The following is a 27,914-nucleotide window of genomic DNA, read 5'->3' as shown; positions in this document are numbered from 1 at the left end:
ACATGTGGTGCTGCACCACAATAATCACATTATTTACAGTACTTACAATGTGTTTGTTGTTTACTCGTTGAATGTCAATAATAGCTTTTCAGAGAATATACCATATGCTTGAATACCATAGAGTATTCAATCATGAATCTTTTGCATAGTTCTCAAAACAATGTACATAAATTATTTAGGTTCCACAAATTGCAAGCTGTAAACTCACTTCAGATGTAGTTCATGTATATCAAAATTAGTGCAACTTGCTGTTTTACATACTTTATATTGTAAAACTAAAGTTTCAGACATTAGCTAAATAAAGTTTTATTTGCTTTATTAAACAGAATTTTGAAATAAAGAGTACTGCAATTTGAGAAACTTGCTGAAAAATAAGTCCATGTACTTTTAAATGTGATTAGCTTTATATTTATTATATATTTGCCAAATGTGATGTATTTCCTTATTAGTACATTTTAGATAAATACAAATCAAGTACTGTTATAATTATTTATAATAAAAAAAGTATTTTACCATCGAGGAAAAAAAACTTTTAAGAAAGAAGCTTGAATAATTACTATAAATATATCTAAAATTATTTGGAATATTTATGTTTTGACCTTGAAAATTGTGTATTCTGAATATACCCCCTCTGTCCAAAAAGAAACCGAACTTTTCGAAAATACAAGAAACTAGTGGCACCACCTGTTGTAACTTATTGTTGTCGAAAGCAGTAACCTTCATTAGTGTTGTGTCAACTGTTTATGGCATTTGTTTCACAAGAAGCCGAGTTAGTGTCTAGAATGACAGTGTGTTTTGACGAACGGTCGGAAAATGAGTTTCAAACAGAGAGCTGTGATTGACTTTTGTGTTAAACTTGGTGAAAGTTTTACTGAAACACATCAAAAGCATACAGTGATGAATGCTTATCCCTTACTTAAGTTTACGAGTGGTTTAATAGATTTCAAAGTGGTCGTGAGATGTTTGAGGACGAGAAAAGCTGGGCCATCCTAAAACTGGACTGAGAGAAGTTAACATCCAAAAGTGCATGATTTCATTGAAGAGAACCCGAAATCGTCCATGAGATTGATTGAAGATGAATTGGGGATTCCAAAATCAACTGTGCACAACATTTTGACAGAGTTTGGGCCTTCGTAAATTGAATTCGCGATTTGTTCCCCACAAGTTGACTGACAACCAAAAAATGTATCGAATTGAACATTGCAAGGACCTCATTAAAACTGCTCGTAAGGACTCAAACTACTGTGAAACAATAGTTGCTGGTGACAAAACATGTTGTTTTGAGTATGAGCCCGAAACAGAGTGCTGAGTGGAGACCACCAGAAGAGGGGCATTTGTAAAAAAAAAAAAAAGTCACTTGGAGAAGTCAAAAGTAAAAACAATGCTGATTTGTTTCTATGATTCCAAGGGCATTATCCACAAAGTGTGGATAATGCCCTTGGAATTTGGTCACGCAGAAAGAATTCATTCCGCGTGACCAAACTGTTAATGGTGAGTTTTATCTCAAAGTTTTGAACCAATTGATAGCGAGAATTCGTCGCACATATGACATGAATATCGTGACAACCACCCATTCTTCAAAACACACTGTCACTCTTGGCACTATAACTCAGCTTCTAATGAAACAAATGTCATAAACAGTTAACATGACACTAATGAAGGTTGTCGCTTTCGACAACAAAAATACAACAGGTGGTGCCACTAGTTTCTTCTATTTTCAAAAAGTTCGGTTTCTTTATGGACAGAGGGTGTAGTTAAAACAGTAACTTAAATATTATTTATTTCGGTTTTTACGTGGGATATCAGCATTTTCCATTATTGTCTAATGTGAATCACATACATATACAACTTTAGTCATATGGAAAATGTCGATAAGCCATTCAAAGTGAAATATTTACATCATGTTAAGTGTTTGATAAGTATATTTATTCTGTTCTGAAAATTGCCTTTACTTTACCATAAGGACAAGTTACAATGATTTCAAAAGTCACACTTCAACAAACTCTTACAATGATATTTTATCTAACTTTATTCCAAGCCATCCTCACAGGTTGTGTCATCCAGGCAAGGCAGGATGAGACTGTAGCAGCACTGCACTTCTTTTCTCTCCGTGTGGGCTCCTCTCTCTTGAAAATCTTGCTGTAGTAATCGGAAATGTATTTCTGGGGATGTACCGATACAAGGATTTCACATCCTTCTCCTTTGCTGGGTCAGTGGGACAAGATCCAGAGCACTTGCCATGAAGGGTGATAGAGGTAAATTTTCTTTGGCATCCTCTTGGTGCTATGTTAATTTCTTCCCAAATGTGCATACCTCAAGAATATTGGGCTTAGCTTTTGTAACTTGCAACTTTGATACATCACTGAACAAAATCTTTTGATCACTATTTTATTATCTTTTCTTGAATACATTGATTTAGTGCATTTAAGGCACAACATTTATTCTGTTGCACATGAAATACTTTCATTGGTTGCATCATAAAACTTTTCTTGAATATATTAATCCATTCCTCTGGAATGTATACTTGAACTTAAATGTTTCCTGTCTTACCAAAGTATTCATCTAATGGGATATGGTATGTCTAGGCAGAGGATAGTGTGTTCAGTCACTTCAAACTGGCCAATAAATATCAGCTACATCTGATAGCCAATTGTATACCAATTCTCATATTGCCAAGTGCAGCTATTTGATGTGACCACAAGCTCTTATCGTCATAAGTGAAATTTTGAGCAACATCATTCAAACGGGTTACATCTCCAGCAACACTTTCATCTCGAAAGAAATAAAATTCCTGTTTGGTAATAATAAAAAAATAAAATTAAAAAAAAATTGGATTTCAAGATAATATACTTATAATTTACAAGTACTGTATGTGGCCTGTTAATGTTTTACTATAAATATTGCCTATTACAAATCTAGTCAAAGTCATCTTGCCATTCTCATCCTTTTGAAGTGTAGATCTTTCTCATTCAGCATTCTTCAGAGAAAGATCTTTTTCTTGTTCCAATTCTGTATTCTTACTCCTTTGTTTATAATTCAAAATATTTACATGAAAACTCGGATCTTTCATGCTTGTGTGTTTCTCCTCAGTTTTTTAAATACCTCTGGAGAGCTAAGCCAGTAAGTGATTCCTTTAGTGGTAACGTTTGAACATAGGTTTTTATCTCATCAAGGATGCAAACAACTTTTAAACATGCTTAAACTTTCTTTAGAAAGGCTATTTTCTTCCTTTTCATATACACATACTAGTTCATCGTGAAGAGACTTTTCACTGTTATTGCATCCATAGTATTTCTTATTTGAGTTTAAATGTGGCTGGTTGCAGTCAACTCTCACTATAGCAAACTCACTGGTATCATAAATAATTTATCATAATGGATAGTTTGATGTAGTGAATTTTCTTTAGAAGAGCATTGTGTATTATAGGACTTTGGAAGTTTTGTAGTTTGTTATAGAGATAGTTGACATCCTCATCTGTTATTAACTGGAGATTTTTTTTTTGATATATTATTAAATATTACAAAGGAGTAACTTTGCATGCTTTTGTTTCAGCTGTATTTCATTGCATGTTTGTTATTAAATTTTTTCAGAATTTGCATCCCATGAATATTCATTATTCCTCATAACATTTGGAGTTTTATAAAAAAAATTTTTTTAAACCTTAGAAATAAAAAAAAAGTTTTTGGTGTGCTCTTACACGTTTTTATTTGCAGTCTAGTCCAATTGTGCTACCCATTTCACATCTTTCTTCCCTACGACTTTTTTTTTTTTATTTTATGATTCTGCATAGACTTCTTTAAAACTGCTTCATTCATATTTGCATTATAATTGTCCATTTCTGTGCTTCTCTCATAGATTACTTTCTGTAGTGTTACTTTTTGGAGTGATGATGATTCCTATATAACAGACTATCGCATTGCCCTTGGAAAGACCTGGATTCATATCCTATCTAGGATGCAAGGAACCATCAACACTTCAGCAGAAGGTTATGTATTAGCCTGGCTATAATTTGAACAATCCAATTTAAACTGTTTTGCATGATGAGGGCATGTTATCTCACCATGCAATTCTGCAGTTGAAGGAACGGATGCTTTGATACATCAACAAAGAATTCTCTCTTGAAAGGTCTATGAAAAGTTATGGCAAGTGGGGGGGGGTCCCAAAAATAATTATTGTGATATCTTTGTAGGTAGTCTTTTCATCCAAATAACTTAGTCATTACAATTATTTTATTAATTAAACAGAGGCCTTTATTGTCAACAGTACTTTATAAACATTTTTGATTATTAAAGTCATTGGATACAAAATATGTAGAAACCATATTAGAGAGATGTTAAAGCATAACCTCAACTTTTAGAGTAACTAGTCAGAACAAAATACCTATATTATCACTTGAATATTCAGAATCGTTAGCAGATTAAAAACACCATCTGGATCTTCGGATATGGTGATTACATATTATTTATATTCTTTTTTTATCTACAGTTGCAATACCCTCTGATATATTGTCTTTGATTGGTGGTTGTGTGCAGAGAAAGAGTACATATTTTTGAATGCTTTCCTGGATATGTATACATTTTATAGCTACATAAAGTGAATAAAACACTACACATGTCAACATGTTTACACTATTTAAAATGCACAACACTATTAATGAACATCGTAGAGACAGTTAAAACACTCAGCACTCGACCAAAATAGCAAACCGAAACCAAAACCATAAATATTAAACTGAAACAAAATCCAAAAACAAAGACTGGATTTTCATCAAAAACTTGACAAAACTTCAGCTGGTTCAGATTCATTTGTTTAATACTGTATTCTTACTCACTTGACAAGCATCCCTTTCATTTTATTTTAATTTTTATGCTGTTTGGCATGAAAAATCACAGTGTTGCTTCTCATTTTTTCGTGCAAAAAAAGATCTCAATTACCTTCTCTTATTTTTGATCATGAGAACAGGATCAAATCTCTCTTCTCAGATTGTACGCACATTGCATCAGTTATTATTAATTTCTGCTTAAGACTTAAACTTATCAGACTCGTTTTGCTTTCATTATAGCAGAACAAGTCTAACACTGTTATTGGCTTGCTGAATTTTCATTTACTTTGAAAGGCAAATTTGGGTAGAAATACAGACAGGATTTACCTGAGTGACAATAGTGTTATAGCATACATTTTTTGCCAACTTTCTTTTTTGAAGAACAAAGATGCATTAACCAGGTAGTGTATTCAGTTGACTTGAAGTAATGTGGAAATCTTTTCACCAAAGATCCACACAAAACACAATGATAGGACAAGAAAGATTACTATTATGCTAAGAAATGTGAAGGGATTGAGTTCCAGATGAGGAGATACAATTATAAAAGTGTTTTGCTACTTTGTGACCTAAGCACAAGTTTAAGCCCAAATTCAATGTTATCCAAGGCTAGAGTGAAGCAGCTAACAGAAGACCTGGAAAACAAATAGAAAGAGTACCATGAGGAACTGTACAGCAGACAGAATAAGGAATGTTTGGAAGAACCCTGTTACCAGGAGAATTCATTTCAAACCACCTACACTTAGGCATGAGATTGAAAGAGCAGTTAAGGAGCTTAACAACAATAATACCCTGAAGGCTTTATTGGAATGCCACAAAGAATGAAGAAAGACGTGTTTCATAAAGTGATTACAAGGATATAGGAGACAAGTTCATGGCCTAAAGATTGGAAAAAGTTGTTAACACATTGCTACACAAGAAGGGTGATATGAAGGATTGCAAGAACTGTTGAACTATTAGTTTAATCTCTTATTGCAAGCAGGATTTGATTAAAGATCATTCTAAATAGGATTGAGGCCGAAGTTGACATGGAGATACCTGAGGAACAAGCAGGTTTCATGAAATGCAATAATACCAGAGATCAGATCCTATGCTTTAGACAGATTGTTAAGAAATATGAGGAGTTTAGTCTCCCTTTAGTAATGCTTTATGGACTACTCCAAAACTTTTGACTGTTCAGCATGTGAAAATGCAGGAAGTAATGAAAATAATGGATTTCCTCAACACATTATCATGTTAATGGCTAACTTGTACAGTGAGCAAAGAAACCATGATAACATTTGGCTTCAGAAAGGAGGGAGTTAGGCAAAGATGCCTACTTTCTCCTCATCTGCTTAGTATCTATGTTAAGTGTATTTAAAGCTTTATTCTTAAAAGTTTTGATATCTAATTTTTGTTGAGAATTTCTAAAAAAAAAAAAAAAAAAAAATTTTTTTTTGTGTGGGTTTTATGTGTAACTTTCAAGACCTCTCCTATGCTGGCAGTCACATAATTAAACTATCATTCCAGTCTTTTCAGTTTAGAGAAATAGTGGCTGTTGTGAAACATTTAGTTTTTATATGTTATAAATGACTTTCTGAAGATGCTGTCAGCCATGTAGACGGCAAAACATGTTGAAAAAATATATCTAGTGTTAATAAAAAAATATGAATGTCTAAACAACAGTCAGAGACTTCTCTAAAATCTGAAAGGATGGATGCAGCAGTTTTTCTAATAGCTATTTATGGATCTGAAACTTGGAACCTAAAGAAATCTGATAAGAAAAGGATAGCTGGTTTTGAGATGTTACATGGAAAGATTGAGGATCTCAAGTACTACAAAGCTGACAAATGGATGGGTGTAGAAAGGATCAGCAGAACTTTAAGACAGCTTAAGGATATTGACTGAAGAAGGCAAAACACTTTGGACACATTGAAAGAATGGGAGGAGGACTTCTCAAAGTAGTATCAGAAGGTAAAGTTTCTGAAAAAAAAATGAAGTGGTATATACCTTTAACAAGATGGATGGATGATTTGTCTTGAATGACTAGTCTTCAGAGAGTTGAAGCCTCCAGCATCACTGAGGAACAGCATGACCACACATTATTTGATGATGCTCAGTGAAACTATTGATGAATGACTGTATGTGGACCAGAGATTAGATAAATAATGAAATTGGCTTAGAGACTAAGTGGCACTGTGCCACTTCCAATAACAGGAATTAGTGTGATTATCCAAGAAACTGTTCCTCTTTCTCTTTGCAGGTTTTCTAGGCAAAGTTATATATGTATATAAAATATATTTCAATAAATATAAGATGAAATATATAAAATATATTTGCCTGAAAAGAGAAAGAGGAACAGTTTCTGGGTTAGTCACATTAATACCTGTTTTACTGGAATATTTAAGTGGCATGGTGCCATTCACTATAGTCATTATGCTCCTCAGTGATGTGCCACACATCCTTCCCAGGTTGTCCTGTTGCATTTTTTTTCAGGGAGACTTCAATTCTCTGAAGACCAGTCACTCCTGACATGCGATCTTAGTGAGGGTCTACTACTCCCTTTTTTTCCAGGAAGGAACTTGATCTTCTGTTGCTGTTATGAAAAATCCATGTTGCACATCACAAGACCACAGCCATATAATGACAAAACAAATTTAATTTAATGATTTAAATAATAATAAAAATTTAATGTGAAAATGAGATTTTCACATTAAAGAATCATTTAACTATCAAAATGATTGGGTATATGCCTCTGATGGGCACAGAGCACCTGCCATAACACCCAGGATTCAGAGGTCATCACCCTGCATTGGTGAGGGTGACATATCAAGGGTATCCATGTTGCATTTCTGCAAGAAAGGGGTCAAAACTCCTTCCAAAGTATATCAAGACACTGTGCTAAAACTTGTGGCACATCTCCTGAACAACACCTTGTTTTACGGTAGGCATTGGATCTTCCAACAGAACTCAGACTCTGCTTACAAGGTGAGGAATACAAAATAGTGGTTGGAGACAAATGTGTCTGACACTTCATCATCTGATTGGACATTTGGAAATCCCAATCTCAATCTGTTTGACTTTAGATTGTAGTTTGAGCTTGAGAGAAAGAGCAGCCTGTAAGAAACGACACCGCAGCATCACCAGCTTGAGGAGGTGGGGGGTTGGAGTTAGCACTGACAGCATTTTCATGGGATGTTGTGTATGTGCTGCCATCGGTATGCGGCCTCACAGACTTCGGGTATGCATGAAGGCCAAAAGGGGACATTTTAAACATTGAGTGCTGTTATATGCACGTTATACATGTGGTTTGTATGTATTGAAAGCTGTAAATTATTTACTGATAGATTAATAGTTTATGCGCTATTCAAGTCATAACAATATTATGGCTAGACTAGGAGTGTGTAAGATAGACAGCAAGTTGTGTGATGTACTTGGCCGAACCAGGATATACCAGAAAATATTATAAAAAGATAGTGAAGATGAAGGGAATTAGAATAGCCTTTAGCAATAGATTATACAATTCTTTACAAAAGAATAAGATAGTTATGGTTGGAGGATAGGTTAAATAAAAATTCGTGGTGATTATGTAGTTTAGTACAGAACATATTGGTATTATTTGTTTCTATGTATATTTATTTGTCAAAAAAAAAATTTTTTTTTTTTTAAGTAATAAAACTTGAAAGGGTCGGGGGAGAGAATGAAAAAGAGCCAGAAGATAAACCATTACTGAATATACATAAGTCATCCTGTACATGGGGTGGGATAACTGAGCTTAGTGTTAACCATAGGAATGTTATTCACAAGTTTTTTTGACAAATGAGACTCATTACCATTGAACTGATGAATGTGGATGGTGGTGGGAGGGGGGTAAAATTGAGAACCTGTTCTGGAACAGGACTTTATATTCTTGTTTTTATTCTGTTTATCTTTTTCAGTCCAATGTACTTTACAATCCAGCAAAAAAAAAAAATTACTGTAGCTGTTTTAGTAATGACAACATATTTTCCAAGATGTCTATATATTCATTTCATTAGTGTCCCAGTATTCATTAATGCATTTTGGAATGGTAATATGTGTAATTTTAAATTCTGTCTCATAAGACAGTTGCATAAGTCAGTTTAGATTATATTTGGTTGTATGAGTTTCTGTTTGTTTACAGACTTATCATTGGTCACAACTGATCACAGTGGGTTAACAGCTGTTAGCCTGTTGTCAAGTAACCAGTTAACAGAAATCACGGTTTTGTAGTATGAACTGGAAAGTGAGTGCCCAGATATTTGTTTATGCTGAGACTCAGTTTCTCAAGATGATTTTATTACCATTGTCTTTCTCATGGGAGTATCACCATAGTATGTCTAATTTTTGTGCATGTCGACTCTATTTCAAACATCATTATAAGAAACTTGCTCACTCTAACAGACTACTGAAAAATCCTAACCTGTATTCCAAAGGTACAAAGCAGTTCTAAGAAATTCACTATTATGGAAGTGAATTGCATTCCCTAAGTGTTTGCTATAGTGAAAATGAACTGTATAAGGAAAATCATTGTCTAATTTGTGTAAAAAAAGTAGTGATAAAATATCCAAATAAAGGTTCAATTGACACCTAAGAAAAGGTTGCATACAGTGAATCAACAAAAATCATATTCCCAATCAGGATTTGATCTTTTTATGGTCACTGTTTTTTCATCAATTATAAAACAGATTTAGTAAAAGAGTATTTAGGCTTAGGTGCTGGTTTGCATTCATATTACAGTTTAATGGAATAATTTACAGTACAAATAGAAATATCGTTTCAGTATTTCATCTTAGTCACAGGGACATCTTCAGGATGTAAAATGTAAAAACACACAAACAATAAGTGGAAGAAATGATATTAGAATAAATTAAAACTAAATCCTTTGATGATTGCCCTCTATGGGTGCTTTTGGCTAGCCATTGGGTGTGTGGCCTAAAAAGAAAAAAATTAGGAAACTATTTCTTAGTAAATCGTCTCTGTGACTGAGACAAAATATTGGAACGATTAAACCTGTTGTTTAATTATTTCTCTTTGTGCTGTAAATTATCCCATTAAAATGTAACATAAATATGAAACAGATTGTTAAAGAAAAGTCATCTTACCACATCTAGACAGCAGTTTAACTAGATAACAAAATGAGTTTCAGCAGGAACAGTAATTTCATGTGTATCTGCTTAATGATATTTTTTTTTCAGAAAATAGGAATACCAGTAGTTTAGGTATAGAAATGAGAAAGTTGGTATATGGGAAGAACAGGGACTGAACTATATAATGCATATAAGGTTTTGAATGGATCATAATAAGAATTGTTGCATTCTGAGAATATCATTATTATTATATTCCTGTTTATTTACATGTTACTTTATAAATGATTTAGTTTACATGCCAGCTTAATATGGAACAGTATTAATTTATGCATTTTGGAATGGAAAGATAAAAAAGCTGCATACATACATACTACAGTGACAGAACTGTTTCTCTAAGAAACTGATGAAGCTAGGGATTTGAAGGTGTTTATTAATAGGGAATTGAAGTTCAGAGGGTATATTGCAAAAGTGGTCAAGATAGCACATAGGAATACTTAGTTATCAAAGAACACACTGACAACAGAGGTGGGGAAGGGAGTTATTGTTCCCCTTTATAAGGCTTTCATATTGTCACGTCTGGATTACTTTGCAGTTTGTCTGGTCACTTGCGTTTTTTGGGAATGAGAATGGTGGAGAGGATCCAGAGGGCAATCAGAATGGTGAGTGGCCTGTGAAATGCTCCCTGTGAGGATAGATTTGAGGGGTTTGTATGTTGCAGAAGTTGGTTGGTATGTAATAAAAAAGAAAAGGGGCATAAGATAGAAGTATTTGAGTTATTACTAAAAGGGTTTATAGGGTTGATGCAGAGGAAATTTTTCAGTGCTTAGCTAGAGGAGATATAGCCAAACAGTCATCCTGGAAATTGAGTAATAATGTGGTGAGTAAGTAAAAATATCTGGACTAGATTTTTATTTTTTGCTTGGAGAGCAATGAATGAGTGGAATTGGTTGCTGAGTTTGTTGTGGGTGCTTTCTCAGTAATTTTGTTCAAGAAAAAAAGTATGATAGGTATTGTGGATAGTGTATGCCTCCTATGATTAATCTTGAGACTTCATGTAGATTCCAAGGCAATAAAATACTGTCTGGTTTCTGGCTTTTGAGTATTAATAATAAATCCTTCTCCTAAGACCAGTCTTTTTCATGCTACTGCAGGGCTTCAATAAGTAAGATGGGAGCCTTCATCATACAGTGTAAATCAGCTGCCACCTATAGATGAATGTAAAGATCCATTCCACAGTAGGATTTAAACACACAATCTGTAGGTATCTACTTAATAATTACCTAGGCCAGCATATCACTAATATTTACATGTTGCTGATCAGAGTTTCCCTCAATTTTAAGATTACATCATCTGGATACCCTGGTATACATATCAGAAGTCCTGGAATCTAAACATTCATATGCTTTTAGTGAAATTTTTTGGAACCATTTCTTTATCTGAAATGTGTATATGCATACTTGTGTATTTTAATAAAGATTGAATAATTATTATAAAGTAAATAAATAAAAAAAATCCTTGCAGCCTTTCTGCTGCTTTGTTTTTTGAATGCCAGAATTACATACGACAAAAAGTTTTCAATTTTCATAATAACCTAATACTTTTTTTATTACACATATTGAAATTCTCATTAGATTTTTGGTAAATATGGTTTGATTTTTATATTTATAGGAATTATTTGCTGAATTTGGGCCATTAAGGAAAGCTGCCATCCATTATGACAGATCAGGAAGATCTATGGGAACAGCTAATGTCATTTTTGAGCGAAGGGCAGATGCTATGAAAGCAATGAAACAGTACAATGGAGTTCCATTAGATGGTACGTTATTTTCTGATATTGTATATATCTTAAAAATACTCATTTTTCCTGATTATTATTACTTTTAGTAGTACATTTGCTTCAATGAAATTTATTATTATCATCATCATTGAATTCCTGCATTGTACCTCAAGGGGGTGTACAGGACATGATAGTACTACATGAAAAAAAATTTTTCATCATTACTAACTTCCTATATACAATTTTCCTCCAAATCAGTCTGTTACTTGTCAAGATTCCGACATTATCAGATCTTATATTTCTATTGTCTAAGGAACTTTTTACTGTATCAATCCACCTATATCTTGGTCTTTTTCCTGCCAACCTGTAAGAGAACATTTGTTTTGCTAATCTTTCCTCACCCATTCTGTTTAAGTGACCATATCACCTGAAATTAGCTCTGCTAAAACCTTCCTGGATGCTGACAATGTCAAGTTCTTTCCAAATATCTTCATTTTTAATATAATATTGCCATTGATGCCATCTGTTCACACCTCTAGTCTCTCTCAGGACTCTCATATCTGTGGTCTCTAGTCTTTGGTTAAGCGTTTTACTTCTGACCCAGCTCTCAGATCCATAAGTTAAAACTGGTTTGAACACTGTCTTGTATACAGCTAATTTAGTGTTCCGACTAATTGGAGGAAGTCAATTGAATTTATTCAATTGACTTCCTCCCATACCAGATTTGTTGATTCTGCTGTCTATTTCCATATTTAATTTACCATCTTCACTAAAAATCGTGCCTAAGTAGCTCAAATGTTTCACTTGTTCTATAGGTTCTCCATTCACAATGCAGTTGATATTTTCAATGCTTCTGCCTATTTTCATTGTTTTTGTCTTGTTATTGCTGACTTTCATACCATATCTATTACAACAGTTATTCAGTTTAGTCAGGGAAGCTTGCAGACTTGTAGCGGATTTATTTAGAAGTATAACATCATCTGCATAAAGAAAAGAGCTGACATTAACATCTCCAATTTTGATATCAGGTTTAATACCACTTTCCTTCATAATCCACGATCCATATAGATAATGAATAACAGAGGGGGTTATGTACATCCTTGTCTGACACCAGATTTAACATTAAACCATCTTCCTGTACTTCCTTCAGTTCTAACTGCTGACTTACAACTCAAATAAAGACTAAGTATTGCTTGATATAATGCCCCATTGACACCATATAACTGTAGCTTATTGAACAACTTCTCTCTTGGCACCTTGTCATATGCCTTTTCCAGATCTACAAAACATAAATACAGATCTTAGTTATATTCCCATAATTTCACCACTATTTGTCGTAAAGTGAAGATCTGATCCTGACTGCCTCTATATGGCCTGAATCCAGCTTGTTCTTCACCAAGCTTTTCTTCCACAATTCTTCTGAACTGCATACTTGCATAACTGCATAAGATTTATGCAAGTATACTTTCATAAGTCTTACCAGGAGCACTCAGTAGGGAAATACCTCTGTAATTCTCACATTCAGTTTTATTTCCCTTTTTATATATGGGTACTATGAGAGCTCTACTCCAATCATCGGGAATTCGTCCCTCTGTCCAGGTTTTCTGAACTATGCAGTGTAGCCACTGTAAAACTTTTATACCACCATACTTCACCATTTCTTGTCGAATATCATCTACTCCTGCTGCCTTTCCACATTTCAAACCTTTGATAACTTTTTCTACTTCAAGTATGGATATGTGTTCCTGACTGTATGCCTGTTGAGTGTTTTTTACCACTGTGCTATCACTGCTTGTTTCATTTAGCAATTTTTCGAAGTAATTACTCCATACTTCAAGGATATCTTTTTCTCCAGTTTTCGTGTCATCTTTATCATCTATAACTCCTTTTACAGCATTCTTTTCTCCATTTCTAAGCTTCTTCAACAACCTCCAGAATATCTTGCCACCTTCTTGATGTTTATTTTCTATGTTCTTACCAAAGTCCTCCCATGACTTTTGTTTAGCTTTCTTATATTTGTCTCTGTATTCTCTATGAGCACAAGCTGACTTATTTGCCAGGAACTTTTGATATGATTTTTTCTTTTCCTTCACTTCCTCTTTAACCTCCTCTGTCCACATTGGAGTTCTGATTTTTCTATCCTTGATGTGTAGCTATATTGAGTGCTTGGTTTCCTAGATATTTCATACATAAATTGATTATAATGTTGGGGGGAGAGCATTGCCATCCTATCTAGCTGTTTGTGTATTTTTTTTCTTTCTATGAAAAATAACCTCAGTATAAAGCAAATTTGAATAATTCAAATATGTGGAGGAAAGGTCAAAGGTCATAGTTTCTGTCAGTGGTAATATCAAAGCTTATCGTGAATCTGAATTTTTATGTGAAATTTTTATTTTTTTAAAGTTAAGAAATTAATAAAATAGTAGAATCACTTTCCTACTTAACAGATGCCTGTGAGAGGGGAATATTGTATTTTACTCTCCTTGTATAGTTTTTGTAGGCAGGGATGCTCTGTAGGATGAAAAGGAATATTGGATTTGTGGACGCTTGGGATCCCATATCTGGAGTTTAACATAAGGTGTTAGCATTTCTTCAGACCAAGATGTAACTATTTTAACAATTTATATGATGGTAGTCTGAAAAGTTCTCAGTCTAACAATGAAAAAATTAATTAATAATTTCAAAATTATTTTTATTTTTCAACATAATCACTCTTAAGACTAATACATTTATTACAGTAATACTCCAGTGCCATTATTCCATCCGTCCCTGTAGTGGTTCTCAGTAAGATCTGCAAAATACCCCTCTATAGCCGCAGCCACCTCTTGATTTGAAGAAAAGCAGCGTTTTTCTTTTTCTGCAAACTGGGCTTTTTCTCACAAATTTTTCTTCTAGTCTGGTTAAAAGATCGGAATAATATTCTCCGGTTATTGTTTTACCCTTTTCAAGATAATTAATAAACAATATGCCTTTAGCATCCTAAAACATCGCTGCCATGACCTTTCCTGCTGATGGAACTGACTTTGTTTTCTTTGGTGCTGAACAACTGGCTTCTGCCCACTGTTTGGATTCTGGTGTGTAATGGTGAATCCAAGTCTCATCCATGGTAATAAATCGATGCACAAAATCAGTTTTATTCTTGTTAAAACGCTCCAAGCACTGTTCAGAGATTTTTATGTGAGTGTATTTTTGATCTTCTGTGAGCAAGCATGGCACCCATCTTACACAGAGCTTTTTCATATGCAATTCTGTGTGCAAAATATATCCTACACGTTCTTTTGAAATGCCTATAGTCTCAGCATTTCACGCACTTTGACTCGCTTGTCATCCAATACCATATCGTGCACTTGATCAATTATTTCTGGTGTTGTTACACTTTTTATTGTACTGATACTATTGTACTTTATTAAATAAAAAATAATTTCAGTGAAGCCCATGGGCCACTAAGCTATACTGCAGTGTTTAAAATTTTAAGATGCTTTCCAGATTCACAAGGAATGCTGTGCATTTGATACTTTATATAAAATCCTATAAAAATAAATATTAAATAGACATGCTTCTTCAGCCATCTACCAGCGCCAAGCGGTACTTAAGTACTAGTATTAACATCGTGGGTAGATGGCTGAAGCAGTAGTTCATTCGAGTGCGCTGTCTAGTACCTTCCAGATACAGCTTGAAGGTTCTCGATACTTCGTTATTTTCATATAAATACAAGAGGATCTCATTCACAGTCAGTCAGTGGTGAACAGTGTGATATTCATGTATAAGCGCACACAATTTCATTGTGTCAGCCATAGCCTATTGTGGTTTTCTATTGCCAGACTTTTTTCATTAGTGTGAGACATATTCAGGGATAATAACCGTTATACGGCCATTTTGGATCATTTTTTGGGTTCACCTTCCATCACTATGGCATATACGAGTTAAAAGCATAAATCGAGTGATTCTTGTCAGGTTTTTAATGAAAAGTGGACAAATTTGTACTTTTTTGTGCCGATCGATGATAAGCCAGTGTGTTTAATTTGTTGTGAGTCAGTATCAAAAGAATACAATATAAATCGACACTATGAGACAAAGCATGCGTCCAATTTCGATCACCTTCAAGGGCGGTTTCGTGTGGACAAAGTGAATGGTCTCCAAATTGATTTAAAATGCCAGTAGGGTATGCTTAAAAGGCAGAGAGAAGAGAGCGAATTGCTAAAAAATCAAAGGCCTTCTTGGGCGGCGAGTTTGTGAAAGAGTGTCTCATCGCTGCTGGGAATATTCTGTGCCCCAATAATAAGGAAGTTTTTAAAAACCGAGTTTGTCTGAGGTAACTGTAACACGACGTGTCAAAGAACTTGCCAATGACATTGAAGGAGCTTTAAATAAACAGTCGTCCAAATTTACGTCATATTCACTTGCTTTAGATGAGAGCACAACTGGGTATCTTTGTCCCTGGCATTGATCAACAATTCAATGTGACAGAAGAACTGCTAGCGCTTGTACTTGTGAAGGGAACGACGAAAGTCACTGATATTCTTGAAGCCACCAAGAAAGCCTCCAGCGTTTCGACCTCAGCTTAATCGACCTTGAAGGTGTGGTAACTGATGGTGCCCCTGCTATGGTGGGAAAAGAACAAAGGGTTTGTTGCACTGCTACGGAAAGAATCGGAACTAGAAGAAAAAGATTTCGTCCATTACCACTGTTTAATCCGCCAGGAGAATTTGTGCGTGAAAACTATTGAATTTCAGAATGTCATGAAAGTTATTGTGATTGTCGTCAACATTACTAGGGCAAGAGGATTGAATCATCGTGAATTCCAAGAGTGCAAAGCAGATCATGGCGCTGTAGTTTATTATAATGATGTGTGTTGGTTGAGCAAAGGGAAGATTTTTAAAAGAGTGACTTAAGGAGCGAAATACAGCAGTTCGTGCAAACCAAGGGGAATACTATTGCAGAATTCAACGATTCGAAGTGGATGACAGGCTTTGCCTTTGTGACCGACATCTCGTTGCATATGAATGACCTAAATGCGTGGCCACAATCCAAAGATCAATGGTGCACACTCTGTTTGATCACATCAAAGTTTTTGTGGCCAAGCTCAAACTTTGGGAGGCACAACTCGCAAAAAAAGACAACTCATTTTCAGCTTTTCTATGAGTCCAATTGTTTGTCTCTTGATGAATATGCTACAAAATTAGCCATGTTGTGAAGTGAGTTCGAAGAGAGATTTAGTGATTTTCGTAACCAGCAGTCTTCTTTTGATTTATTTTCAATGCCATTCAGTGTCAATGCTGCCAAAATGTTAGGCTCAGTACAAACGGAGCTGCTTGAACTCCAAAACAGCTCTTCTTTAAAAGAAAAATTATTCAATGTGCCCTTGCTTACATTTTACAAAGACTACATTTCTGAGGGCGCATTCCCTAATCTTTACCGGCATGCTTTGAAGATGAGTGCTTTGTTAGGAAGCACATACTTATGTGAGCAGTTCTTCACCAGAATGAAGCATGTGAAATCCAAGACAAGAACTCAGATTACGAACCAACATCTCAAGAATACTCTGCACATAGCAACTTCCAACATTGCTGCCAACATCGACAAGCTGGTCAAGAAAAAGCATTGACATTGTAAAAAATGAATGTTTTCTTCATTAAATTATCTTTTTTCAAGTATTGATTGTATTTATTTATCATGAACCTGATTCCTACCTATGCTCTTAAAGCTGAGTTTATTTATTTTTATAGGATTTTATGTAAAGTATCAAATGCACAGCATTCCTTGTAAATCTGGAAAGCATCTTACAATTCTAAATACCACAGTATAACTTAGTGGCCTGCAGGCTTCATTGAAATTTTAATGTGGCTTGCACTGTCTGAAAGGTTGAAGACCCCCTGATGCAAGGTATAGTTGGAATAGCTGACATAAACTGTAGTTGTGGAGGGTGCCATTTGGAGAATGGTTAGGAATAGCAGATTAGATTTTGATGGCCTTAATTGATTATGTATATCATTTAATTTTTGTATTAATTCTGTGGATGCTGTTGAAATGGATTTGAGTTAAAGTGCTATTTATTGGATTGGTGTCATTTCTTATTTTCTGGAAATAGTATATTTTTATAATTTTGTTGTATTTTAATGTTTTCTATTTATTTTTATTTCATTTTTTAGTAGTTTGTTTGTTTATGCAATGATCTAGTATTTATTTAGGTGTTTTTCATGGTTAAGTTAGTGCAAACATATAGAGCAGGAGCTTACAGAAGAAGTTAACAACCTGATAAGCAACAGTATTATTTCCCAACTGACTGGGAAGTCCCCAGGTACTGGCTACTATCTAATTTATTAATAAATGTATGGAGCAAGTCCAACATGGCAGAAATCATCATCATCATAATATTCCTGCCATGTACCCTGAATGGGGTATGCAGGATATGATAGTACTATATGAAAAAATTATATCATTAACTTCCTATCTACAATTTTCCTCCAAATCAGTTTGTTACTTGTCAAGACTCCAACATTATCAGATCTTATATTTCTATCATCTAAGGCACTTTGTACCATATCAATCCACCTATATCTTGGTCTTCCCCTGGGTCGTTTTCCTGCCAACCTGGCATAGAACACTTGTTTGGCTGATTTTTTCCTCGCACATTCAGTTTAAGTGACAATACCACCTGAGATTAGCTCTGCTAACTCATTCCTGGATGCTGAAAATATCAAGTTCTTTCCTAATATCCTCTTTTAATATGATATTGCCATTGATGCCATCTGTTCACGCCTCTAATCTTTCTCAGGACTCTCATATCTGTGGTCTCTAGTCTTTGGTCAAGCGTTTTACTTCTGACCCAGCTCTCAGATCCATGAGTTAAAATTGGTTTGAACACTGTCTTGTATACAGCTAATTTAGTGTTCTGACTAATTTCTCTCTTGTTCCATATGAATTTATTCAGTTGACTTCCTACCATACCAGATTTCTGATTCTGTTGTCTATTTCTATATTTAGTTTTACCATCTTCAGTAAAAATTGTACCTAAGTAGCTGAAATGTTTTACTTGTTCCACAGGTTCTCCATTCACAACACAGTTGACATTTTCAATGATTCTGCCTATTTTCATTGTCTTTTTATTGCTAACCTTCATACCATATCTATTACAACAATTATTCAATTTAGTCAGGGAATCTTGCAGACTTGTAGCGGATTTATTTAGAAGTATAACATCGTCCGCATAAAGCAAAGAGCTGATATTAACATTTCCAATTTTGATATCATGTTTAATACCACTTTCCTTCATAATGTGATCCATATAGATAATGAATAACAAAGGGGATAATGTACAACCTTTATCTCACACCAGATTTAACATTAAACCATTTTCCTGTATTTCCTTCAATTCTAACTGCTGACTTACAACTCAAATACAGACTAAGTATTGCTTGCTATAATGCCCCATTGACATCATATAACTGTGGCGTATTGAATAGCTTCTCTCTTGGCACCTTGTCATATGCCTTTTCCAGATCTACAAAACTTAAATACAGTTCATTGTTATATTCCCATGATTTCACCACTATTTGTCGAAAAGTGAAGATCTGATCCTAATAACCTCTATTTGGCTTGAATCCAGCTTGTTCTTCACCAAGTTTTGATTCCACAAATCTTCTCAACCGTTTCTCAAGTATACGGCATAAATCTTACCAGGAACACTCAAAATAGGGAAATACCTCTATAATTCTCACATTCAGTTTTATTTCCCTTTTTATATATGGGTACTATGAGAGCTCTACTCCAATCATCGGGGATTTGCCCCTCTGTAAAGGCATTCTGAACTATGCAGTGCAGCCACTGTAAGACTTTTATACCACCATACTTCAGCATTTCTGGTTGAATATCATCTACTCCTGCTGCCTTTGCACATTTTAAGCCTTTGATGGCTTTTTCTACTTCAAGTATGGATATGTATTCCTGACTGCATGCCTGGTCAGTGTTTTTTACCACAGTGCTGTCATCACTGCTTGTTTCATTTAGCAGTTTTTCACAGTAATTACTCCATACTTCAAGGATATCTTTTTCTCCTGTTTTCATGTCACCTTTATCATCTCTAATTCCTTTTACAGCACTCTTTCCTCCATTCCTAAGCTTCTTCAACAACCTCCAGAATATTTTGCCACCTTCTTGATATTTATTTTCTATATTCTTGCCGAAGTCCTCCCATAACTTTTGTTTAGCTTGTTTTTTTTTCATTTGGGAATTAGAAATTCCCAAATGAAGATATCCACTGCTTGTTTTAAACAAAATTTAAAAAATGAAATAATTCAGCATTACACATAAATGCTTTTTTACACACAAACAAGCTGTTTAATTTAGTATATGGAACAAATATTTATGATACTCCAATGCTGTTAAGATTACATTATTACTCGTGTCCTTCCACAGTTTCCTTTCTAAATAATCTCTACTACTATGCAGACGTTTGTGTCTCACATGTCAGTCTTCTAAAACCAGAATAATAACTGCATCCATCCACTTAGTTCTTGTTCCTCATCTGGATTTTCTTACAATCCTGACATCACCTGTTTTGCTAATCTTTCATCTCATTTTCTGTTTAAGTGGACATGTTACCTTGGATTAGCTCTCCACACACATTCTTGAATGCTAATCATACCAGTTTCCTTAATTCTTCTAATTCTGAAAACTTTCATATCTCTGATTATCAACACTTTTATTTCTTCCCAGCCTGTGTAGCTCAGTGGAAGAGGTTTTTGCACTCCACAGTACCTGACCTCATGAATGAAGGTTTGGGTTCAAATCTATTTGCCTACTAGAGGAACATTTTCCTTTTTCCGACCAGTTCCTGAGTTAGCCGATCTCTTGCATGGGCAAGCGACTTTTTTCTTCCAGAAACTCCGGTTTTTCATCCCAAAAAACTCAAAATCAACCTTTGAACCCACACTATTTCCGGACATTAAAAATATTGTGTTTGGGTTAGGAACCATGTGACAATGGCACTTGTTAGCTGTCTCTTCACTTCATGGCAATTAACTTAGTGGTAGCCTTGGGCCAGCTATTTCTGATTGGCTGTCAGTAGAGATTGAACTGCTCACTCAGTCTCCAAAAGTTAGATAGGTCTAAAACAGCCTTGCCTACTTCCTATACAGGAATAAATGGCATTAGCTGATTATTTTTCATCATTAATTTCCTGATGTATCTTTAAGAGGCAAATAGGATACTATAGCAGTTTCTCATGATTCAATTTACATGATCTCTTACCATCAGTTTTCCTCCAAATTAGTCTACCACGTATCAGCATTCCAATATTTCTTTCTTCTAGGGTTGAAGAAAGAAATATTGGAAATGCTCAGGAAAGTACTCCTGAGCATCAATCCACACAAGGCATTCCTAAGCATCAGTACATTCAGATGGTGGTCTTCCTCTGGATCTTTTAAATGCCACCTTGGAATCAGTCATCTGTTTTGCTAACGTTTCCTCACTCATTCTTGAATACTAATCTTCATTCTTATATAGATATTATATCTGCAAAATTTTTCATGTTACTCCTCTAAATTAATATTAATTTTTATAGCTATTTTGCCTATTTTTCTTTAGGAGTACCCCTTTATGATATCATTGGCTTACATTTTTACAATTGTTTTTCTACATTAGTATATTATTAGTTTTGGTTTCGTAACATGTATAATCAGCACTTGCGATGTCCTATATTGATACATTAGAATGAAATGTCAAGTATGCTAGATTTATTGTACCCACCGGATATCTGATAATTTCATTGGTCTTTAATGTAATTCACAATTGTCAAATGTGGTGATATTTGTCATTCGTTGTAATGACATTCTCTTTTTGCTAACGATGACAATATGTCAGCCATTACTACTTAACTTCTCGCTTGCTGTTTAGATGAAATGCACATGCTCACTGAGAGGATTGGTGGGTGATTGACAGCTGAAGAGAGTATTCAGTACATGGGTAATGAAAAAAACAAGAAGCAAAAGAAATGAAATTTGAAAATGGATGGAGACCAGAGAATTATGTTTTTGGGAAGTTTTATTGTAAAACTTGACAGTCGGAATATACTAATAAAGGATTTCGAAAAGGAATCTTCACAAGGTGAATCCTTAGACTGGAAAAGTTGACACTGTCATCAAAGGAATAATAAATAAAAGGAGATATAAGTAGATGTTTTATTTCAATGTTCAAAGAAATGCCTAATAGAAAGTTTCATCTTCTGTCTCAAGGATGCCAGATATATTTATTATTCTATCAGAACAAGCAACAGAATTAGAGAAATCTGACACTGTTGCATGGCATTAATGAAGGAGCTCCACTTTGATCATTTTGTTTATAAAGTAGTAAAAGAAACTGGTCTTACTCTGGTAATAAATTTGTGGCTTTTGTAATAAAACTTCCTGAGGTAAGAACATTTATACTCAGTGAGGATGATTGGAATGAATGTATGCCAAATAAGGAAACACTACTACACAGACTCGGGGAAGTTTTATATTTTGAGAAAAGGCCTAATAAAGAACTGACTAATAAACATTGATTGCTTGTAGGAATTCATTCTGTGAAAAACAAAATGTTGAATCTTGTAGACTGATTAAGTTCATGTTAAACAAACCAATAAGAGAATGAGTAAGTGTCTCATTCCCTTATTATTTTGGAATCAAAATATTCCTTTAAAGATAAAGGAGATCACTAAAGTGTAGCTCCCATTTTAGAAGGCCTTGGATCTAGATAGCTCTATAGTTATGAATTTGGTGGTATTTACAATGTTATAGTTTTATTTAGTTTCATTAAATATATTTTTTTTTAATTTGGTCTAAGTCAATTAGTTCCTGGATTCTAAAAATAATAGTTAAAAGTCATTGCAGCCATTCGATTGAACTCTTGTATATTTACTTAACATTCTGTGTAAAAACACAGAATGTGTTTTTAATCTCATTTAAGAATCTCGTTACTGAGATCTAATGTAACTAGTGAAGCTGACGTGACTAAGAATAAATGCTCCTTGATTTATCATCATCAAATTCCTGGTATATACCCTCAGTGGGTGTACAGGATAATTGCGATAGTACTATATGAAAAATCTGATCAACAATTTTCCTCCAAATTAATTTGGAGGAAAATTGTTTTAGAGGAAATACCAACTACATCTTGGTCTTTCCTCTCCCATTCTGTTTAAGTGACAATACCACCTGAGATTAACTCTGCTAACACATTTCTGAATTCTAACAGTGGCAATTCCTTCCTAATATCCTCATTTTTAATGTGATACTGCCATTGATGCCATTTGTTCACTCCACTAATCTTTCTCAGAACTGTCATATCAGAGGTCTCCAGTGTTTGATCAAGGGTTTTATTTCTAACTCAGCTCTCAGATCAATAAGTTAAAATTGGTTTGAACACCATCTTGTGTATAGCTCATTTAGTGTTTTCACTAATTCCTTTCTTATTCCATATAAATATTCAGCTGGCTTCCTACCATAACAGTTTCACTAATTCTGTTTTAATTTACTATCTTCACTCAAAGTTGTGCTTAAAAATAGCTGAAATATTTTACTTGTTCTATATTCACCATTCAGGATACGGTTGATGTTTTCAATATTTCTAATTTTGGGTAGTTGAAACAAATACAGAATATAATTTTGGAAACAAGTCTCAAATTGCTAGTTTCATCCTTGTAGTATTAGGGGAAATACCTGCTGTCAAGGAAAGTGCTTACTGCATATTGGATCATAAGTCCCTGAATGGTGGTTTTCTTCAAGTAATCAACAAAAATAATGTCACTGGTTTATTATTGAAGGCAAATGATATTAATAGTAGAAAGAGAGTTTGAGATTTAGCATGAAGCAAATAAATGTTTTTAATTTATGTTAGCATATTATTAATACACAGGTTTCAAATAACATACTGTAGCAATGTGAAGTAGGTTACGTTGGTGCATTAAAACAATTTCTCTACAATTTTTGGTAGGGCGGCCGATGCAGATTGAAGTTATTACATCTTCTATAAACAGTTCTGGTCGAGGAAGGGGAAGCACTGGTACTCAGCGTGGAGGTTTTGGAAGGTAAGAATTTTGCTTTCTCTGACAAAGTTTAATGATGAAATTAACTTTAGATATGCTTATCTCTGTACCAATCTTTGCATTGAAATCTCCACACACTATTGTGTATGTTTTTTTTTTTGTTTTTTTTAATGTTTCATTTTTAATGAAATGAATTGATTGAAGAAAAATACATTGGACCGTGGGGGAAAGGGGAAAGAAATGAACAAGGTGAACTCCTGGCAGAATTTGTAGAAGCAGAAAGGCTGTACATTATGAATAGTTTCTTTAAAAAGAGAACTGGAAAAAGATGGACTTGGCAATCTCCAAATGGAGAGACAAGAAATGAAATTGATTTCATCCTAACAGATTGCAAAAGAATAATAAAAAATATCGAAGTCATTGGGAAAACTTACTGCAACATTCATTCAGACCACCGTCCAATAAGAGCCACTCTCAAAATACATAAAAAAATGAACGCATATGAGCACAGTCCAACCATAAAAAACGCTCAAAACAGATAAACCCAGAAGAATTTAGAAAAAAGATGGAAGAAACCGACTGGAAATTAAAAAATGACATCGACGAAGATTTAACAATAAATTAATGAACTGCAAAGAAAGAACCTCGTATGAACTTCCTCCTCAGACCAGGAAACGCCTATCAGCAAGAACAATAGAACTATTGAAGAAAAGAAGAATACCGAAAGATGCAGGAAAAGATCGTCTAGATTATAAAATTATTTGTAAACAACTGAGGCAGAATATCAAGGACGACTATAACATATATAGAACAAAATTAGCAGAAGCAGCTAGGCTCCGCAGTAGCCTAAAAAGAAATAAATCTAAAGCAACCACTACCGTCAGCCTTCATAGACAGTCAAGGAAACAGACACACAAACAGAGGTGAATGGAAAAAATAGTAAAATCGTTTTATGAGAACCTTCACTCATCTAAACAAGTAATCACAGCTCCAGTACCAGGCGAAAATTTGGAAAATCTGGAAATACCATCTGTCCTACCTGAAGAAATAAAAATGGCTATCCACCATATGAAAAATGACCAATCACCAGGAATTGACGGTATAAAATCTGATGAATTAAAAATGGGTGGACAAATACTCTTTAATGTTCTAGCAGAAAGATTTACCTGATATATACAATTAAGGAAAGTACCTACTGAATGGAAAACATCAAAGACCATAATTCTGCATAAAAAAGGTAATAAAGAAGACATCAGTAACTACACACCTATCTGTCTATTAGCACACACATAAAATATTTGCCAGAATCATCCTAAACTGAATACAAACCTTCATCAATGAAAATAGCTGCAAAGCACAGGATGGTTTCAAAAAAGGCTTTTCAACAATAGATCACATTCAAACTATTACTCAGCTAACAGAAAGATGCAGAGAATACCAGATCCCACTTTTGTCTTCTTTTTATAGATTTTAAAAAGGCATTTGACACTGTTGAGCATAACGCAGTATTCCAAGCTTTAATAGAACAAGGCATAGAAAAAGCACATCCAACTCATGAAAGATATCTACAAAGAAAGCACAACAAATATCACCCTTTTCAATCACCTGATTAAAATTAACTTAAGTAGAGGAGTACGTCAGGGTGATGTCTTATCACCTAATCTCTTCACATCTACTCTGGACAGCATCATTCGAAAAATTGACATGAAAGATGGAATAAACATTGATGGTGAAATATTAAATATCCTATTATTCGCCGATGATGTGGTATTAATATCTCACTCACCCAAACTCCTAGAATCAATGCTGAATAACATAAGCCAAAACTGCCAAAAAATTGGATTGGAAATACACTCTGATAAAATAAGATGGATGAAAAACAAATACTGTTAAGATCATACAATCACTCTAGAATCTCACACCATCGAAAAAGTTGAAGAATACATCTACCTCGGCCAGTCCATAAAAATGAATAATGATATATCAAATGAAATAGCAAGGAGAAAAAGAGCTGCTTGGATAGCCTTCAACAAAATAAAATCAACAATTGCCAACCGAAACATAGATATAGACATAAGAGGCCATCTTTTCAATAGTCACATCTTACCAGCATCAACTTATGGCAGTGAAACATGGAACACAACTTTAAAAGAAGAACAGAGCTTAATAACAACTCAATGTACAATAGAAAGAAGAATATGCAATATAAACAAAATAGACTACGTAAGACACACAGAAATCAGGAAGAAGTCTGGACTCACAGATATAATAAAAACAATCTACAACAGCAAAAGAAGATGGGCAGGACATCTCACCAGAATGAGAGACAACAGATGGACAGTCAGAGTTACAAACTGGTATCAGAGAGATACCAAAAGGAAACCTGGAAGACCAGCCTTAAGGTGGGAAGACCAGCCTTAAGGTGGGAAGACCCAATGATTAAGAAAGTTGGAAGAAAATGAAGAAAAGCCCAAGACAGGAATAGCTGGACTCTTTATGACCTGCAGTCATGGAGAAATCCTGACTGAAACCACAAGTCCATCAAGGTAAAATGCTTATCTCTATTCTTGTGTCTTTCTGGGTGGGGTGTTTTTTGATGTAAATGACATCCATGAAAGTGTAAATCTATCATATATTCAGTACTGTGAATGGGTCAAAGGTTAAAAAGCTTTCTAGAAACCTTCTAGAGACTAACCATGTTTACTTTTTTCAAATAAGCAGGTTAACACTAATACCAGGCAACAGAAATCATCTTCCGCCTAAATAAAGACTTACACAGACGTTTATGCTGTGCAAGTCTTTATTTTGCTGTTGTGGGATTCAACCCTGTATTTAATGTCAAATAAAATTGCTACTTTTGAAGATCAAAAAAGATACAAACAATAAAATTGGTGATATTCTATCCCTTATTCAATTGCAGTATTTGACTATTCTTCATATATTGTCATAGAGCAAGGAGTTGGGTAGATTATTAAGAGATATGCTCCGTTATCCCCCACTATATTTTTAAGGTAAAAGGTACTGCATGATGTGGCCTTTTTAAAACGTCTCAGTTAAATAAGGAACACAGTCGTTATCAACTAACAAAATTGATTTTAAAAAAAAAAAAAATCATCAGTGAAGCCAATCTCATTACCAAGAGGGGGGGAAGGGAAGATATGCACACAACTGCTTGACCTTATTCTAGGATGGCATGAATAAAATCCAGAGTAAGATTAAGAAATAGGTGGATTGATGCAATTAACAGTGAATCAGTCCACCTAAATGCACCTCATTTAGATTATTCTATATGGCTACTAAATTCTGTTGACTTCAGTATGTGTCAGTAGAGAGGAACAATAATGAATAACCAATTGTGAATAAATTTATTAACTGCTTCTATGTTGTCATAGCAACATCCGCATAATTATTGTCATAATGTTTTGTCCCATTCACAGTTTTGCTATCCAGAGATTGCAGAAATAGAGGAAGGGAAAGATTTCTTGGCAGCTGCATCGAAAATTATCATTTCTAAGGCCTTCCACAAAGTGTACTACATGACTTACATACCTTTTTCACAGAGGTGACCTAATCACCTTTAATGTCGCAAACCTCTTAACATTAGCCGATATTGTGTTCTTTATTCATCTTCGCAACTGTTTGGGAAACGTTCTAAAAAAAAACAAAAAACTGATGTTCTTCAAGTTTGACTGTACCTGAACTAGTGTGCAGAAGAATAAAATAATGCAAATTCTACATGTTTCTTACATCCATCCATCCATCCATCTATCTATCTATCTATATATATATATATATTGGATTTAGTTTAATCCTTTATCCAAGTGTAAGCAAACAAAGTTTGCGCCTGAAAATATCTTCAGGACTGAGGTAAGGTGGTACATCCCTTGGCAACTCTTAGCAAAGATGGACCAAGCTCTCATCGCTCCTTGCGGACATGTATATTGCTATTAAGGGAAGGGCCATTACCCAGACCAGTTTCAACCTTTATTTACCTGGAGTGGTGATACTAAGGCAGAAGCAATTGAGAGGTCATGTTTACCTATACGAGTTGCCAACCGGTGTACCACCTTATTATTAAATTACTCTGGATTTAGAGAAAGGTGTTGGAAGTTTATTTTGCACTCCATTGCTTCTGCCTTAGTATCACCACTTTGGGTCTGCCTCCCACTGATGTGACCTCAATAAATTTCCCAACTGGTCAGGGTAGTG

General features: G+C 34.5%; 1 protein-coding gene across 1 annotated transcript in view; it reads left to right on the top strand.

Moving 5' to 3' along the window:
* Positions 1-27,914, top strand: part of LOC150097149 (THO complex subunit 4-A-like) — a 98,351-nt gene that overhangs the window by 47,203 nt on the left and 23,234 nt on the right. Inside the window, exons 3-4 of the mRNA XM_090406873.1 lie at positions 11,575-11,722; positions 23,654-23,747. Coding sequence (XP_090262999.1) covers positions 11,575-11,722; positions 23,654-23,747 — 242 coding nt within the window. The remainder of the gene's footprint in view (positions 1-11,574; positions 11,723-23,653; positions 23,748-27,914) is intronic.

Source organism: Typopeltis vanoorti, chromosome 17 (genome assembly GCF_054136105.1).
Source record: "Typopeltis vanoorti isolate ZY-2024b chromosome 17, IOZ_Tvanoo_1.0, whole genome shotgun sequence".
Taxonomy (NCBI): domain Eukaryota; kingdom Metazoa; phylum Arthropoda; class Arachnida; order Uropygi; family Thelyphonidae; genus Typopeltis; species Typopeltis vanoorti.
Note: the sequence above shows the minus strand (reverse complement) of the source record. Positions and strands in the feature narration are given on the sequence as shown.